Source organism: Urocitellus parryii, chromosome 3 (assembly GCF_045843805.1).
Source record: "Urocitellus parryii isolate mUroPar1 chromosome 3, mUroPar1.hap1, whole genome shotgun sequence".
In the NCBI taxonomy this organism is placed as follows: domain Eukaryota; kingdom Metazoa; phylum Chordata; class Mammalia; order Rodentia; family Sciuridae; genus Urocitellus; species Urocitellus parryii.
The window spans coordinates 11,293,182-11,308,875 of NC_135533.1; the positions used below are offsets into that span (position 1 = coordinate 11,293,182).

The window sequence follows — 15,694 nt, forward strand, 5'->3', positions numbered from 1 at the left end:
AGAGAAGGGAAAACGGGTGTAATTACAGCAGAAGTAGATTCAAATTCAAGGCTGGATCAAGACTGGGTCAGGGACAGAACTGGGAAAGGTTTAATTCCCGGTTCCAACCACTAGACGACGCCCGCAGCCTCATTCCGGTCAAGACGCCTCCAGGTTTTGAAGTTTATTACCTGTCTAACAAGTTTCCTTCCTGTCCTACTATCCCTTTAAGAAGGTGAACCAGGTGAGCCAGGGGCTCCGCCCCCGGCGCTATCCCCGCCCCCCGCCCCCGCCCGGCCCTCCCGGCTCACCGAGTCCCTCGCGACCTGGCCCAGCGGTGGGGGCCGAGGTCCCAGGTCCCGGCCCGGCGCCATGGAGCGGCGCTGGCCCCTGGGGCTCGGGCTACTGCTGCTGCTCTGCGCCCCGCTGCCCCCGGGGGCGCACGCCGAGGAAGGTACCGACCCCCGCCCTCGCCGCCCCCACCGCCCCCACCCCTCCGCGGTCGGCCAGCCTCTCCTGCAGGAGCCGGCATTCCTGAGAGGCCCTCCTTCCTGCGCCCCCTCCAGCTCCCTTGTTTTGCCGGGTCCGCGGGGCGATCGACTGGCCACGCCAATCTTTGGTCTTTAACCCCAATCTCCAGCTGTCCCGCCAGTCCCGGGTCAATCACCCCCACTCCTGCTGGCCTGGAGTCTTTGCCTGGGGGTGGAGAGGGAATTCCTGACTATTGCCAGGAAGCAGCATCCTAACCCCATCCTTCATGGGACCCTTCATTCCCAAGCCAGGGATCCCAACCTCAGGTGCCCAACCCAGAGATCGATGCCCACCGAAGTCCGAGATGGGAAGTTGCTTTTTGCCAGTCCAGGCCATGCAGCAGAGGGACCTGCCATCCTGAGGAAGGGTTAGGCTCAGATAGAGAGATTCTCAGTTGTAGAGGCCAAATTTTGCACTTAAGGCATGCATACCCTTAATGAAGCTGCTCCCCTCACTTCCCAAAATTGGAGCTGTGCTGGTACTCCCACCCACTACCCCCAGTTACAGGCCAGTGCAGGCCTTTGACAGAAGTTTAGAATCAGGTTCCCTACCCAATAGTCCCTTTCCAGGGCCCACTAAGTATTCCCAAGGGCTTAGCACCGCCTGCCATCCACTCTGCAGCTCTGCAGCAGATGGGTGTCCAGCCACACCAGCCCGGATGACTGAGCCCTTGCAATTCTCTGGAGCTGCTCTTCCTCGTGCTTCCTGTCTTGGCTTTGGTTAAAGCTTCACCCTCCAACCTTTGCCTGGCTCTGCCTTGCTCCTTTCACATTCTGAAGGAAAACAATGGAACCCCTGGAGCTCTTTATTCCTCAGTCCTGGGCCCTTTTGCTCTCCTAAACCTCAGGATGTAGCAGCTGCTTGGAAGAGGATGTTGGAGCTTGGGGCTGGAGCTCCAGAGGAGGAATGTGGGTTGCATGTACCTCTGCCCCCACAAATGACAGGCTCTTTTTTCCTCCACCTTCAGTCACTCTAATGGACACAAGCATGGCACAGGGAGAGTTGGGCTGGCTGCTGGATCCCCCAGAGGATGGGGTAAGTGTCCGGAGAGGAAGGATCTGGGGTGCTTCAAGGCTGAAGGCCAATGGGAAATGGGGTGGAGAGGTGGGTGGAGGAACCAAAATGAGCAGGAAAAACTGGAAGTGTCTCCTCCAGGAGGGGGAGGGGAGGCTGAGTCAGAGCCTCCTGAATGGGACATTGGGGGGGGGGTCATTCTTCACCTCATGGGGAATGCCTCCTTGGCTGCTCCTCTCCCTTTCTGCTCCAGGGGTGAATACTTGAGAGGACCAGAGCAGGAGATGAGCCCCTATTTCCAGGGAGACAATGAATGTCCATGCTGGGCATGGCCAAGGGCTGAGACCACAGCCTGGCCCCGGGAGGGACGCAAACACCCGAAAGCATCCTCTACCCAGCTCTGCTCCTTCCAGCAGAGTTGCATTGACAAAGCTTCAGGGAGTCAGGGACCATCCAAAAGTGTATTCTAAGTTACGTTTCTGGAGAAGAGAGCCAAAGCTTTCCTCAGATTCTTCCATGGATCTTTGACTCTCTCGGATCTTCAAGCTGCTCTCCTCAAGGTCCCTGAGTCTTCATACCCCTCAGGCAGGCTCCTCGACCCGAGGTATTACAGTCAGTGGAGGATGCAGGAGCCTGCACTAAGTCCATTCTTCCTTGTGTGTCCCTGTAATAGAGTGAGCAGAGGTCAGTTGTGGGTGGGTCCCAGAGAGCATATTAGGTCATGAAGTCCAGAGAACACTCTTGCTGCTTCCCAACAGAGCTGGCCACAGCAGCACAGGAAGCTGCCTGAGCAGTTGGACACCCTGTTTCCTCAGTAGTGTCTTCCTTACTGTAGGACCTGAGCTTTCAGTTCAGTCTGTTTTGGAGGTCAGGGTTACTTGCTTTTTTTCCTTCCTGGTATGAGGGTCCTGGTTCCATTTGCTGTTTTCCCAGAGTGGCCCATAATTAGAATTAATAAACTAAACCATACCTCCAGGAGGGGCAGCGTGGGAAATCCTGGATTAAGCCAGCCCTAATAGGCGCCTTGACTCATAAACCAGCTAATCACCTCACAATGATGGCTGCAGGTCTCTCTGCTGGCTCCTATGGGCCTTGGTGTGCCCCTGCCACCTCCACCCAAATAACTCTTCTCTAATTGGACTGGAATGGGAACAAGGCCCCTTTCTCAGCCTCACAGAGAAAACAGTATTGCATTAGGAGGGCAAGAAGACAACCAGCAGTCACATGCTTCCATTCTCCTCTGTCCCCCCAATCTTCCCAAAACACATGCACACACACTCAACATCAGGATCCCCAGAATGCACCCATGACCCAGCCAGCAGTGCCTGAGTGGTAAGTGAAAGGATCCTTAGTGCTGTTCCTGGCTGGCTGGTTCTCCCCCATCTGTCACTGCTGGAATAGGGAGAGGCAGATTGCAGCTGGGAACATCTGCTTCTCCAGGCTCCAGCTGCAGCCCTGGCAATCTGGCTAATGAGCTGCACATGAACCACCCACCAACCCGTCCACCTGCCCTGCCCAGTGCCCTTCATCTGGGCTTCCTCAGTCACCCACGAGGTGCCTTTGCATTCCAGCCCCCTTCCTCTCAGACAACCCTTGCTAACTGTGCACTCTCTAACATAACATAATGCAGAAAGATGTGCCTCACAGCAGTTTATAATTCTCCCTCACCCCTTTAAAAATTCTTAATTCATGATGCTTTTTCTTGTCTTTTCCCAGAGCTGAGAGTAGGCACAAAAGCCCACGTACTGCAGTGGAGTAAAACCAGGGAAAGGGAACTTTCTTAGGGCCTCTGTTTCTTCTTTATCAAATTACAAGGTAGAATCCAAAATATCAATGGACTGCTTCTTTCTTAAGTTCATCTGGCACAGAAAAGACTTAAGAATAACAGCATATTTTTTGAAGAAGAATAAAATGGGAAACTTGTCCTACCAGCAGATTTCAGAACAGCAACAATAATTAAAACAGATGGCTTGACAAAAAAATGCTCAGGCCAATGGAAAAGAATGGAAAGTCCAAAAACAAACACACATATCTTTTAACGTGGATGACATTGGAATTGGAAATCAATGTGGAAAGTATTGTAAGGGACAGGAAAACTTTCTACCCTCTAACATTTCTATAAGTGAGCCGTTGGAATAGATAGTAATGGGAGAAACCATATTTTAACTAACCTTCATACACACAGGAAGTCCACAAAATATGAGACTGGAGAAAGGGTCAGATGACTGGTGCATGCACACAATCCTGAGCTGAAGAAAGGAACTGGGGGTGAGAGGCAGCAACCTGCACTCAGATCATAAGCCTAGAGAGTAAACAAAGGCTGTCCTGCTGTGCAGGTACAGAGCCTCCTCCTGTATTAGAAGTTACCTCAAAGCAGTCCTCTTCCTGGTATAGATACCTTACTAATGTAGATTTCCTTCAGACATGTAAATTTTCCTTTTACCAGTTAATTCTGTATCTACAGTTTCTCAGAATATGCAAGAGAACTCTATTTTGGGGACGTATGTGTTGAGTCCATCAAGTATCGAAAGTATTGATGGCTAATTATTAAATTGACCATTAGATGCCTGTAATTTCAAAGAAGAAAAGAAAGTAGACACCTCTTCACTTAACACCATGTATACACACACACACACACACACACACACATAAATGCACACATAAATTCTAGGGAGATTAAAATCTAAACCTAAAAATCAAACACACATAAAATTTAAGAGAAAAAGATAGAAGATTTTTATAATTTGGGGATGAGACTCTCAAGCAAAATACACAACACAAAAAAAAATCATGATGTTATTATGTAAAAATTAAAAATATATAGCCACCTCAAAGATATCATTAACAAAGAAGTGGTATGGCAGAAAACATTTGAAACACACATAATCAAGCAAATGATTAATACTAATATTATGTTTTAAAAAAAACTCATCCAAATGAATAATCAAATGTTAATAATAGAATATCGGGCAAAGGTGCATTCCTGTATTTCCAGAGACTTGGGAAGCTGAGGCAGGAGGATCACAAATTCAAGGCCAGCCTCAGCAATTTAGCAAGACCCTGTCTCAAAATAAGGTATGAAAAGGTCTGGGAATGTAGCTCAGAGTGTCCCTGGGTTCAATCCCTAGTACTTTATCACACACACAAAAAAAAAAAAAAAAAAAAAAACAGGCAAAGATTCTGAAAACATAATTACAAATCGGGCACACACCTGTAATCTCAGCAGCTTGGGAGGCTGAGGCAGGAGGATCTTGAGTTCAAAGCCAGCCTCAGCAACTTAGACAGACCCTAAGCAACTCAGTGAGACCCTGTCTCTAAATAAACTACAAAATAGGGCTGAAGATGAGGCTCGGTGGTCAAGTGCCCCTGAGTTCCATCCCCATTACCCCCCCTCAAAAAAAAAACCACATAATTGCACATAATACAAATAGCCAATGAACAGAAGAGAAACACACAGCCTCCTCTTCAATTAAATCTAAATTAAATTAGCAAGAAGCAGCATCAAAAGCAAAGTGAAAAGTTTTACTCAGAATTATTAGGCTAGGCCACCTCTGGGGATGAGAGTGGAAGGATGGGAGGACTTTCTTTATTTTGTGAATGTTTTTATTCCTTGGTGTTATATAATAAGCACATAAAGGCATGATAATTAGAAGAATAAACCCAGCCAGCCGCAGTGGTACAGGGCTGTAATCCCAGTGACTGAGGAGGCTGAGGCAGGAGGATGGCCAGCATGGGCAATGTAGTGAGACTTTGTCTCAGAAGAAAACTACGGAAAAAACTAAGGGTGTAGCTCAGTGGTAGTGAACTTCCCCAGGATGCACAAGGTCCTGAGTTCAGCCTCTAGTACAGGAAAAATAAACTCTGGAGCTTGAAGTACCTGGCTTCATGTCCAAACTTGGCAAGAGAGCAAGTCACTCAGCCATTGGGCCTTGGTGGGCCTTACATCCACATGGAAAGGGCTTCTTTCGTACTGGGCATTATTATTGCTAGGTGTCAAATGTCTTTTAAAGTAAAGGAAGATAAGGGGGCAGACTAGATGGTACCTGGGAGCACAGCCCACTTTCCCAGTTGACTTTGATAATGGCTGTAACTGGAAGGAATATTGGATAAGGTGAGATTCCCCTATGTTATTCCCCTGTAAACACTCTATACTTGTTGTTGTCCTCCAAGAACATAGGGGTTTTACTTCTTTGAAAAACAAGTCTCCTCTTTGAACAAATGAATAGAAAGGGTTTGTGAATAAGCTTTGCCTTTAGGGTACCTGATAGCTCTGCTGATCAAATAGGTAAAAGTCGGTGCTCACACTCTGGTAGCTTGAGTAGGGCTAACTGAAGGGGCCAGGACTGGCCAGGAATTACTAACCAAGTAATTCATAACTTTCAACATGAAGCCTACTCTGCTGTGGCCCAGCGGTCAGGTTAGGCAGGTTAAGAAGTATGAACCTGGGGACTCGGACACCAGCTTCCTCCTTGTCCACTCTGGTCCCTGACTCTGATTCTCTTCTCACAGTGGAGTGAGGTGCAACAGATGCTGAACGGGACACCCCTGTACATGTACCAGGACTGCCCACTGCAGGAGGGTGGAGACATTGAACACTGGCTTCGTTCCAACTGGATCTACCGAGGGAAGGAGGCCTCGCAGGTCCTGGTAGAGCTGCAGTTCACCGTGCGTGACTGCAAGAGTTTCCCTGGAGGAGCTGGGCCTCTGGGCTGCAAGGAGACCTTCAACCTTCTGTACATGGAGAGTGACCAGGACGTGGGCATCCAGCTCCGACGGCCCTTGTTCCAAAAGGTACTGCTTCCCCTCCATGCCATCTTGGTCCTGGCACTGATCCCTGCCTGGCTCCTTCCCATGACCCTGCTCAGCTAAGAAGAAACAGAAGGTGACAGAGACAACAAGAGAGTGCAGGCGTAGAATAATGAAGAGAATGTGGGACTACAAACCAGAAAGGCTGGATTTGAGGACCTCTTTGCTGTGCCTGTTAACCTCTCTGAGCTTTAATTTCCTCATCCTAAAATAGTGATTGTAATGGGGCCAGCCTTATCTAGTTTAGAGTCTTTCAATTGCATCCAGTAAGAAAACAGGATGCCCCAGTAGAAGAGGGAAATGTAGTGCTGAGGTTTTAGAAATGTCTATCTATCCCTGATGCTTGTCTTCCTAACACCCCAAAAAATATAGCTAGAATTTTGTCACAGGACATTTCCCTACCTGTGATCTCTCAATACCATTCCTTTCTTTCCCACTCAGGAAGTATAGTGAATGTAAAAGAGTAAGGAGCATATTATTTTTTTAATTAGTTGTTAATGGACCTTTACTTTATTTATTTGTATGTGTATGTGGTGCTGAGAATCAAACCCAGTGCCTCACGCATGCTAGGCAAGTGCTCTACCACTGAGCCACAGCCCCTGCCCAAGGAGCATATATTATGGGATGTGCTCTCATTTCTTTCCAAAGAGCATGTTGTAAAATTTATTATTAGCAATAAATTAGTCCTGACACGCTCTATAACTGATCACCACATAGGCACCAGGATTGGGTGCCACCTCCCAATGGTGGAAATTTTACGGACAGTACAGTGCTATTTGCTGGGTTCCAGTCCTCGTCCCATCATGTCATAGCTAGGTGATCTCATACAAGGTCTCTAATTTCCTTTAGTCTTAGTTTCCTCATCTGTTAAGTAGAGATGATAAGACAGCCTACCCCACAGGATGATTGCATGGACTGAATAATAATATAACACATTCAAAATACTTAATCAGGTCCCTCACACAGAATAAGTCCTTCCATCATGATTGAGTAAATTGTAAAGTACAGGTTGAGTATCCCCTGTCTGAAATGCTTGGGATCAAAAGTGTTTCAGATTTCAGGGTTTTTTGCACTTTGGAGTATTTTTGAATACATAATGAGTCATCTGGGAATGGGACCCTGTTCTAAACATGAAATTCATATGTGTCATTCATGCCTTCTATCCACAACTTGAAGGTAATTTTATGCAATGTTTTTAGTGTGCCTGTACCTTGACTGTGACTTGTCACGAGGTTAGGTATGGAATTTTCTGTTTGTGGCATCATGTAGGTCCTCAAAAAGTTTTGTGTTGGGGAACATTTCGGATTTTGGATTTCCAGGTTAGGGATGCTCTCCTCTTCCGTGGGATGAAGCATGGCTCTGCTGTCACTGCCTCTCCTCTCACCCTTCCTCCCAGGTAACCACGGTGGCTGCAGACCAGAGCTTCACCATTCGAGACCTTGCATCTGGCGCCGTGAAGCTGAACGTCGAGCGCTGTTCTTTGGGCCGCCTGACTCGCCGCGGCCTCTACCTTGCTTTCCACAACCCTGGTGCTTGTGTGGCCCTGGTGTCTGTGCGGGTGTTCTACCAGCGTTGTCCTGAGGCTGTGCATGGCTTGGCCCGATTCCCTGACACTCTCCCTGGTCCTGGTGGGTTGGTAGAAGTGGCGGGGACCTGCCTGCCCCACTCACAGGCCAGCTCTGGGCCTTCGGGCGTGCCCCGCATGCACTGCAGCCCCGATGGCGAGTGGTTGGTGCCAGTGGGCAGGTGTCACTGCGAGCCTGGCTACGAGGAAGGCAACGGTGGTGTGGAATGCACTGGTAAGGAAGGACATGGTGAGAATCCTCAAAGGCCACTGGGAGGGCCTCTTAGGTGCCAAGGCAGGGAAGGAAGCCGGTGCTCCACCCAGTGACTTTTAGCCTAAGAGCCCTGGGGACACATTTGCAGAGGTGTTTCCAGATAAGGGATTGGAGTGGAGAGAGGGGTGCCTTTAGTTCTACATTAGGAAACTGACTCCACTTCATCCTCTCTCCAGCCTGCCCTAAGGGCTCCTACCGGACCCACATGGACACACCCCATTGTCTCAAGTGCCCCCCGCACAGCACAGCCCCGTCTGAGGGGGCCACCCTCTGTACCTGTGAGAGCGGCCATTACCGAGCCCCTGGGGAGGACTCCCAGATGGCATGCACACGTGAGTCCGTGGGGCAGGGCACAGTCGTCCGGGAGGAGACCCTTGACCTCTGCTGAGCCCTTGTTCGAATCAGAATTTTCTCGAGCTTATCAGATATTGGAGACTGCCAGGATGACAGGCGCTGGCTTTAGCCCCTCCCCTGTCCCCTGCTTTCCCTGGGAAAACACGGAAATGTGCTTCTGTCACTTTCTCTTCGGTAGAAGTCCAGTCTCTCTCTACGAAGGCTTTGGAGGACTTTGGGGCTGGGAGTCAGCCGCGTGGGTGAGAGCAAAGCTGGCACCTACAGATGGCTCTTTTCCCACAGGTCCCCCATCGGCTCCACAAAACCTGAGCTTCTCTGCGTCGGGGACTCAGCTCGCCCTGCACTGGGAACACCCCACAGACATGGGAGGACGCCAAGACGTCACATACAGTGTGGAATGTTTGCAGTGTCAGGGTCCAGCACAGGAGAGGGGTCCCTGTCAGCCCTGTGGGACGGGCGTGCGCTTCTCCCCGAGTGACAAGGGGCTCACCACGCCTACTGTGCAGGTCGATGGCCTTGAACCCAGTGCCAACTACACCTTTAACATCAAATCCCAAAACGGAGTGTCAGGGCTGGGCAGCTCCCACCCGCCCACTGGTGCCTCCCTCAGCATCAACATGGGCCACGCAGGTGAGGCACCTGGAGCAAACAGAGGACCTAGGACCACAGGCATGAGGGAGGGGGAGGAAGCAGTGGAAATGCTACTTAAGTTATTCCCTCTTTCCTTCCAAATCCACGTCTATCCCTCCGGACTGTCAGAGTCACTCTCGGGCCTGTCTCTGAGGCTGGTGAAGAAAGAACCAAGGCAGCTGGAGCTGACCTGGGCAGGGTCCCGGCCCCGCAGTCCTGGGGGCAACCTGAGCTATGAGCTGCACGTGCTGAACCAGGTCAGGATGCTGCTGGGAGATGCCCTCTGGTGTCCTTGCCTGGGCACACCCCAACGTTCCTAGCCCAGAGTGTGGGATGGGGAAACCACCCACAGCAAACTGTGACTTTCTCAGGACAAACCTTCAGAGAACTCTGTGCTTACCTTGCTAGTTAGCCTCTCCCCACATGTTCCAACACTTCCAGGGGCTGGCTCAGCACAGCCCCTTTAACACGAGTCTCACCCGCAGGATGAAGAATGGCACCAGATGGTTCTAGAACCCAGGGTCTTGCTGACAAAACTGCAGCCAGATACCACGTACATCGTCAGAGTTCGAATGCTGACCCCATTGGGCCCGGGCCCTTTCTCCCCTGACCATGAGTTTCGGACAAGCCCGCCAGGTGGGTTCTCTCTTGTTCTGCCCCAAACACATCCCCCTGTCATCCCATAGAAGCACCTCTGCTCCTATTCCTCTTCCCTGCACACCCCATCTCCCTGGTGTGGGGAACAGACACATACCACATATTAACTGAGAGGCCTGCCTTTTAATTGCCATCACCCCGTGAACTCTGAACGCCGGACCTCTTCGCCATCTGTGTCTACAGTTTCCAGGAGCCTGACTGGAGGAGAGATTGTGGCCATCATCTTTGGGTTGCTGCTTGTGGTAGCTCTGCTGATTGGGATTCTTCACGTCTTCCATTCAAGGTGCTGGCTCCTGCCTCTTCCCTGCTCACCCATCCTGGGTCCCAGTGTCTGGTCAGAAGCCCTGACTATAGCCCCGATGACCCTCCCATCGTCTAGCTCCAAAGCTCAAGGTGGCCCCACTCCCAACCTGCACACCCAGCCCCTGTTGTTTTGGGGGTAAATTCAGCCACAGCCCACTGGGCCCCACATGTGGTCCTGGGACCCTGAAGGAGCTGCTCCGCTCCCACAGGAGAGTCCAGCGACAACGGCAGCAGAGGCATCGGGACCGCCGCACCGATGTGGATCGAGGTGAGCCAGCAGTACCCATGCATGCTGGTGTATGTGTGTGTGTGTGTGTGTGTGTGGCCACTGGGACGCAAACGAGGGACCCACATCTGCCAGGGCAGCTTGGGGCATGCAAGTGGGGTTTATTGTCCCTAGGGCTCTCGTGTTTTGCCACCTAATTAACGTTGGTTAATTAACTCTGCCCAGATGGTCCACCGCGGCTCGGGTGCAGTTAGCTGCTGGCACTGGTGCTGCTGCACTGCCGCGCTGGGCCCTGGGCCTTCCCCACGGTGGTGGCCAGGTCTGTAGGCGGAGACCAACGCCAGTCAGGCGGGGGATTGGGGTCCTCTGAGGCATGTGGGCTTCCTGCTTGTCACCTCATTAGGTGGCCTTGCCAAAGGGAAATCTGTGGTCCATCCAAGTGGCTGGAGTGGGAGGAAGGCTTCATCTGGGAATGAATGAGGTGTGACTGACTGGAGGGGCCTGGGGCCTGAGGCCAGGTCAGGAGCCACAGGAAGATTGGGAAACAAGTTGGCAGCAAATGCGCTGTCCAGGCTTGGGTCCTGACCCCTGCTGTGGACCCTGAGGAGTGAAGAGGGGGGCTTGGAGGTAGACAGGAAGAAGAAAGGCTAGGCCAGGCAGACTTCATTGCTACGAATAGAGACTGTCCTCCACTTGAGCCAGGGCTCACCTCGGGCAGCAGAGAAGTGTGGGAGGAGTGGGCTCAGTTGTCAGCCCCTTCCTCCTCACCCCCTCCATACTCCCAAGCCTGAAGGGGACGCTGCTATTGCTGAGCCCCCTGTCCTCCCACAGAGGACAAGCTGTGGCTGAAGCCCTACGTGGACCTCCAGGCCTATGAGGACCCTGCGCAGGGAGCCCTGGACTTCACTCAGGAGCTTGACCCAGCCTGGCTGATGGTGGACACTGTCATAGGGGAAGGTGATCTCCTTGGTGGTCCACAGCTGGTCCCCTCCGTGTGGTCGCACAGAGCTGCCAGCAGGCCGCTTCCTTCGGGCCTTCCCTGGGGACCCCAAGCTGGCTTCTCCTCTGGTCCCAGAGTTCCCAGATGAGTTCACACTCGCTCTGCCCTGTGTCCACTCTGAGCTGCTGCATTCATGTCAGAAGCCCGTATGTATCAGGAGCCTTGGAGCCGACCTTCCTGGCTGCACCCTTTGCTCTGGGGTTGTGAGTTTTCTGATAAGCAAGTCATCTCTGCCCACAGAGGTGTTGCCATCTAGGGCTCAGGCTGCTCTCAGACGGTTCCCAAAAGCGGGAGAGATCCAGAGCCTCCCAGCGTTCCACCCCATCAGGGGCCCAGTGTCCTTGGGCTGCCCTGATCCTGTAGGTCACCAGAGGAAATGGATCTGAGCAGAGAACAAAGCTTGGCAGTGTCCTTGCCAGTTGTGCAGCCAAGCCAGCTGAGCCGTGACCAGGGAGCTCATGGGAAAAGGCAGCAAGGATCAGCCTCCCCCGCCACTCGGGCCTGCTCTTGACAAACACGGCGGCCCCACACACAGCACAGGGCCCATTTCCCCGGCATTTAGCGAGCACCTACCACAAGCCAAGTGGTTGCACTAACACCAGAAGACAGTGGGACCAGGTAGCAGAGATCAGCACTGGCTCCAGATTGTCCCTTCCCTAGGAGAAACAGACTAATCCCTGACCCAGGAGGTGCACTCCACATTTCTGTGCCCCCAGAGAAGGAGAGGGCCAGAGGACAGGAAGGGGTCACTGCCTGACCCTGGGGCAGCCTGACAGTGCCCGAGACCACAACCTTATTTTGTTTCCACCAGGAGAGTTTGGGGAAGTATATCGAGGAACTCTGAGGCTCCCCAGCCAGGACTGCAAGACTGTGGCCATTAAGACCTTGAAAGACACGTCCCCAGATGGCCAGTGGTGGAACTTCCTTCGAGAGGCCACTATCATGGGCCAGTTCAACCACCCACATATTCTGCATCTGGAGGGCGTCATCACAAAGAGTATGAGCCGGGGGGCGGGGGAAGGAGGGAGTAACACCACCAGCCGTGGAGGGTGTGCTACCAAGGGCAGGAAGCCTGGCTCTGGGGTGACGGCATGCGCTCTGTCTCAGGAAAGCCCATCATGATCATCACGGAGTTCATGGAGAATGGAGCCCTGGATGCCTTCCTGAAGGTGAGGAAGGTGGAGGACCAGCTGGGGAGGGGGCTGTACCATGGAGCCCTGAGCCTTGGGAAAGGAGGTCCTGCTCATCCCCCGACTCACCCACTCATCCTGCTGCAGGAACGGGAGGACCAGCTGGCCCCTGGGCAGCTGGTGGCCATGCTGCAGGGCATAGCAGCTGGCATGAACTACCTCAGTGACCACAATTATGTCCATCGGGACCTGGCTGCCAGGAACATCTTGGTGAGTCAGAACCTGTGCTGCAAGGTGTCTGACTTCGGCCTGACCCGCCTCCTGGACGACTTTGATGGTACCTATGAAACACAGGTTAGAGACAAGTATGCACCGTGTACATGTCCATATTCACCATCACCCATCAACCATACAGTCACACCTGTAGAGTTACAAGTATTTGTGCTCCTGAGACACAATAACCTTCTATCCCCATCCCACGTATTTTTTTTTTTTTGTGGTGGTGTTATTGTTATCGCTTGTTGTTGTTTTTCACCCCTGTTCATGCCCTAAAGCACATCACTTTTCTGTCCCATGCCTTCCTAGGGTGGAAAGATCCCCATCCGCTGGACAGCCCCTGAAGCCATTGCCCATCGGATCTTCACCACGGCAAGTGACGTGTGGAGTTTTGGGATTGTGATGTGGGAGGTGCTGAGCTTTGGTGACAAGCCCTATGGGGAAATGAGCAATCAGGAGGTGAGTCTGGAACATTCTTCCCCATGTCACCCCTGCTTCACATCGCTTGTCCCCTCTCAAATCGCTCCCATGGTCCTTTCTTGCAAATATTTTCCTGACCCCAGTTTCTCTCTGGTCCCTTTACATCACAGCATGTTCTCTACTGTTCCCAACCTGGTCAGGATTGCTTTGAGGCTATATATTGCAATGATCTTGGGTGAACACAGTTTGGTCCTAGGCCTGCAGGTCAGCTTCCTGCCCTAGGGCTGTCCTCCCTGTTTCCCGCTACAGGTAATGAAGAGCATTGAGGATGGGTACCGGCTGCCCCCTCCTGTGGACTGCCCTGCCCCTCTGTATGAACTCATGAAGAACTGCTGGGCATATGATCGTGCCCGTCGGCCCCACTTCCTCCAGCTGCGGGCACATCTGGAACAACTGCTGGCCAACCCTCACTCCCTGAGGACCATTGCCAACTTTGACCCCAGGTAACCATGCTGGGAAGGGACAGGTGAACTCAAAGGGCAGGACTGGAAGGTCAGAAATGGGCACTCCACTCCATCCACCAAGGGTTGGCCCCTGAGGAGCTCTGGACAGAGTCCAGCACGGGAGGCAGGATTCATTGAGGAGAGCCCACCCTGATGAGATCAGATCCCAACCTCCATGGTATTTTGGTTGAAGATAGGAAACAAGCACACTGAAGTGGAATGCACATGGAAAATTTAGAAAGGTACAACTTAAAGAGGTCTTGCTCACCATTACCAAGCCCACAGAAAATCACAGCCTGACCCCAAGTCCCTGCCTTCACCTAGAACCCTTCCTGCAACCATCTCTCCCTGACTATATTGTATTATGGCCAAAGCCACATCTCTGGGGAGCTTCTGTGGCCCCTTCTGAGAATTGGATACGTCCCCTTCCTCACAGAAATATCCTGCATGTGGAGGAAAGGTTCATACATTTGATCCATTTTGGAGCACCAAATGGATCCATTTTGGAGCACTTGCTGGACAACGGAGACAAAGCAGGGCTTATGGTCTGGTGCCCCGAGGGAGCTTGGGCAACTAGGTTGGGATGGGACTGGCAGGCACAGCCTTGGAGTCTGGGGAGGCCTTGTGACCACTGGGCCAATCTGAGGGTCCAGGGAGCTGAAGACCAGAAGACTGCAGGTATTGCAGGATGACAGCAGCATCCAGCTCAGGGACAGCCACCGTGAAGCTGGGGAGGCAGCTGGGGTCAGTGCCAGGAACCGACCCTCTGGGAAGGTTGGACTTCCTCGGTGCAGAGAACTGTTGAGACTAGTTTTTCAAAACCATCCATGAGAGAGGGTCAAAAATGGACTTTACCAAGAACATGGCTAGAATGTAGAGAAAGAAGTGGTGGGAGGGGTTAAGGTAGGGGAGGAGCTGGGCCAGGCCAGGCTGTACTTCCAGTGCTTTATCAGTGGACCAGCCTGGCATACGGCCCTCTGCATCAAACCACCATATATAACCTTGTTTCTGGGCGAAAAAGTGTTCCAAGTTCCAACTTCTGAAACTATCTTTTGGAGCACAGTTCCCTCATACGCTAGAGACTGCATGTGCTAATCTTTCTGGAATGTTGGCTGTTTCTCCCCCAGCAGATTTACTTTGTTAATGGTTTTTGGCTCTGGCTGGCTTTAGTACAGGAACACTCATTGTATTGTGGGTGTCAGAGCGCAACAATAGGTGGCAAAGTGGGGGTTGTCCTAGGACTCAAGCAGCCACCCTGGAAAAAGGTGGGACCACACCCACTACAGGGCCCCTGCTCTCCTGCCCCCCACTTCCTCTCGGTTCATGCCTGAACCAGCATCCAGGCAAGTGCCCAAACAGACTGGTTGAGGTCCCCTTCTGTCAGGGACTCCCAGGGCAGCTACTTTCCTCCATCAGTCAGCTGCCCACAGCAGGAAACAGCCCAGGATGTGGGTTCAGACAATGGCCGACTAATCCACCAAGCCCAGATGATCTCTGCACCCACCGGCTGCGATGCCGAGGCCCATTCCAACCAGCCCCTGAACCCTCAGGAACTGACTCAGTCTGATATTCCACAGGGTGACACTCCGCTTGCCCAGCCTGAGCGGCTCGGATGGGATCCCTTATCGAAGCGTGGCCGAGTGGCTGGAGTCCATCCGTATGAAGCGCTACATTCTGCACTTCCGCTCAGCTGGGCTGGACACCATGGAGTGTGTGCTGGAGCTGACGGCCGAGTACGGACACTGGGGCAGGGGTAGCCTGGGCACGGGACGGCAGCTGGGGGCTGGGCCACCAGGCTCCATGCCTCGCTTCTCTTCCACAGGGACCTGACGCAGATGGGAATCACACTGCCGGGGCACCAGAAGCGCATTCTTTGCAGTATTCAGGGATTTAAAGACTGAGTGGCCACCAAGAGGACACCTCAGCCCTCTCCTTCCACTGTTCTCAGGACAGGCCGCCAGGGTCACTGCCTGGGCCCTTCCTCAACCTACGATACGTAGGCTATTGGTGCTGCTCCTGCCCTCTCT

The 15,694-nt window shown here is 52.4% G+C and overlaps 1 protein-coding gene across 1 annotated transcript; it reads left to right on the forward strand.

Moving 5' to 3' along the window:
* Positions 1-351: 351 nt before the first annotated feature.
* Epha1 (EPH receptor A1) lies at positions 352-15,594 on the forward strand. Its single transcript, XM_026409378.2, has 18 exons — positions 352-433; positions 1,478-1,545; positions 6,034-6,315; positions 7,727-8,129; positions 8,345-8,500; positions 8,805-9,152; positions 9,282-9,409; positions 9,638-9,788; positions 9,993-10,092; positions 10,322-10,380; positions 11,170-11,295; positions 12,150-12,335; positions 12,446-12,507; positions 12,616-12,822; positions 13,054-13,203; positions 13,474-13,667; positions 15,245-15,400; positions 15,490-15,594. The coding sequence occupies exons 1-18, from the start codon at positions 352-354 to the stop codon at positions 15,566-15,568; spliced, it is 2,937 nt and encodes a 978-aa protein (XP_026265163.2). The 3' UTR covers positions 15,569-15,594.
* The last annotated feature ends 100 nt before the right edge of the window (positions 15,595-15,694 follow it).

What these genes read in the sequence shown, in the direction of transcription:
- Epha1 (XM_026409378.2), top strand. Translation starts at nt 352, where the DNA reads ATGGAGCGGCGCTGGCCCCTGGGGCTCGGGCTACTGCTGCTGCTCTGC. An exon ending in CGGTGGTGTGGAATGCACTG is followed by an intron (nt 8,130 to 8,344) that starts GTAAGGAAGGAC and finishes TCCTCTCTCCAG; the next exon opens with CCTGCCCTAAGGGCTCCTAC. An exon ending in CTCCCAGATGGCATGCACAC is followed by an intron (nt 8,501 to 8,804) that starts GTGAGTCCGTGG and finishes CTTTTCCCACAG; the next exon opens with GTCCCCCATCGGCTCCACAA.